The sequence below is a fragment of the Marmota monax genome, unplaced genomic scaffold (assembly GCF_021218885.2).
Source record: "Marmota monax isolate L192 unplaced genomic scaffold, Marmota_monax_Labrador192_F-V1.1 WCK01_AAM20220418_F8-fsc02043, whole genome shotgun sequence".
Lineage (NCBI taxonomy): Eukaryota > Metazoa > Chordata > Mammalia > Rodentia > Sciuridae > Marmota > Marmota monax.
Genome location: NW_026692431.1, coordinates 1 through 2,269, shown reverse-complemented (window position 1 = coordinate 2,269; position 2,269 = coordinate 1). Strand labels below are relative to the sequence as shown.

The window sequence follows — 2,269 nt, the reverse complement described above, 5'->3', positions numbered from 1 at the left end:
CTCCCTGGGTTCAATCTTAATTGTGGGGGGTGGGTACAAATAAAAACTATGGTTGTTATTGTTTAATAATCTGAAGTCTTCTCAGATGAGTGCTTAGGACGAATTCTGATGAAGATTGCTACTACCAGATCACTGAAGGTGCTACCAAAGCTGTGTGGTGAGAAACCAAACTCAATTTATTGCTTACAACAGAGATGAAGGATCTTGGCCATGATAGGTTTTTTTTTTTTTTTTTCTTTTTTTTTTTTTTGTAATGTCTCCAAGAACATAATGAAATTCACAGAAGACAAATGCAGCTGCTGAGAAATGTGCATTTTTAGCAGGCAACAACCACTGTACGGCATGACACACCATCTGGCTTAAAGCAGACCCTAAAATTCAAGTCAGCAGAAGACAAGTTGGAGAGGTTTTTATCATAGGACCATGAGAAAGGATATGGTACCGGTGACCATGAGATCCCTGCAGCTGCTCAGAGGCCCCTTCCTATATGGCCTGCTCTGGGCTTTTTGTGCTCCAGGTGCCAGGGCTGAGGAGCCCGGGGCCAATGTCCCCCATCCCAGCAGCGTGGGCCTCGATAAGAACACAGTGCACGACCAAGAGCATATCATGGAGCATCTGGAAGGTGTCATCAACAAACCAGAGGCGGAGATGTCCCCACAAGAACTGCAGCTCCATTATTTCAAAATGCACGATTATGATGTAAATAATTTACTTGATGGCTTAGAGCTCTCTACAGCCATCACTCATGTCCATAAGGAGGAAGAGAGTGAACAGGCCCCACTAATGAGTGAAGAAGAACTGATTAACATAATAGATGGTGTCTTGAGAGATGATGACAAGAACAATGATGGATACATTGACTATGCTGAATTTGCAAAATCACTGCAATAAACATTATTTGGCTATCTCCTAGTTATATGCAAATGTGACCCGTGATAATGTGATTGAATACTTTTGGGTAATGTAGAATAACTCATTTTTAACTACTACTGTGACATTTTGGTAAAAACCTGTAACAATTTGTTACACTGGGGTGAAAAAGAGAAATCAAGAGAAATAAAGGAGAAGAGAAATGGGCATTTTGTGGTCCCTCAGTGCTGTTAAATCTCTCAATGGACAAGGGCTTGATGAACGAATCCTCTTAAGTATATGGAATAATTGGAGCTGAGCACTCAGGAACTAAACTGTAGGATATTGCTCATTCTTGATCTTAATTCATGCTACCTGAAAAGTAAGACAATAAGCTTTGCCAAGTGGACACACTTTTCAGTGACAGTGAAGGGATGGAGTGAATGCCACATGTTTCCCCTGGTGGGTTCCATCTCTTTCGATAAACGAGGTCAGTATTCTCTAAAGTTCCCCTGGCCTACAGGATCACTTGCTCTGGGTAAGTGGCTATTTGTTAGGCTGTATCAAAGCCACAACATAAGAAGAATGTCAGATATTGAGTTCAGCTGGCTACAGAGGCAAGGATTCTGTATCCTCTCACATTTTGGAAATGATAGACCACTGGCCTAAGCAATTAACCTTTTCAGATTTTCAATGTTTTATACAACTACTGCCACGCCTTTATACTTTCCTTTCTGTCGTCTTCAACTTGGGAGGAACCTTAATTTAAAGGTGCTCTCTAATCAATAGCAAATATTTTAGCTTTCTTAATATTTGTATTTCACTCTTGTTTCCATGGTTTCCTTTTTGCAATTTTGGGACTATTTGGAATGTAAGGACTTGGTACAGCAGGTTTAAACCATTGGCTGGCCTTAAGCCTAGGTGGGAAGTGAAAAGATCATTCATCAAACCCAGTGATTAACCTGATTCAAGTTCTGTTTCAAAGGAATGTTGTTTAAATTACCTCTTCTAGCCTGAATGGATGAATTCTTAAATTTCAGGAAAGATTAGAAAAGGAAGCTGAAAAATTCCTCAACAGAGTGAGAAATTTCAGTATTTGAAAGTGAGAAGAAGCTTCAGACTGTAATTTGGTTTGTTGGATGTGGTAGACATGCTGTGATAGAAAACCCAAAATGATGGTTGAATGGGGGAAAGAAAATGCATAAAATTTGCTGTAAGATGTATAGAGACTTATTTTCTTTATTAAAGTATTCTTGTAAGAAAACTTATGTATTTGTAAAAATGATTTCCTGTGTCAAGTACTTGTGCAATCAGAGCTGACTTGTAAACTATTCTTGTAATATCTCATTATTTTGAAAGATTTATATAATGAATTCTGAATATATGGCCAATAAAACCGATGGGACAAAATAAAAAAAAA

At 38.7% G+C, this 2,269-nt stretch overlaps 1 protein-coding gene across 1 annotated transcript; it reads left to right on the top strand.

Annotated features, from left to right (window-relative positions):
* Window positions 1-320: 320 nt before the first annotated feature.
* On the top strand, window positions 321-2,263 carry LOC124091779 (multiple coagulation factor deficiency protein 2 homolog). Its single transcript, XM_046442978.2, has one exon. It carries the CDS (start codon window positions 424-426, stop codon window positions 889-891), a length of 468 nt encoding a protein of 155 aa, XP_046298934.1. The 5' UTR covers window positions 321-423; the 3' UTR covers window positions 892-2,263.
* Window positions 2,264-2,269: the final 6 nt, after the last annotated feature.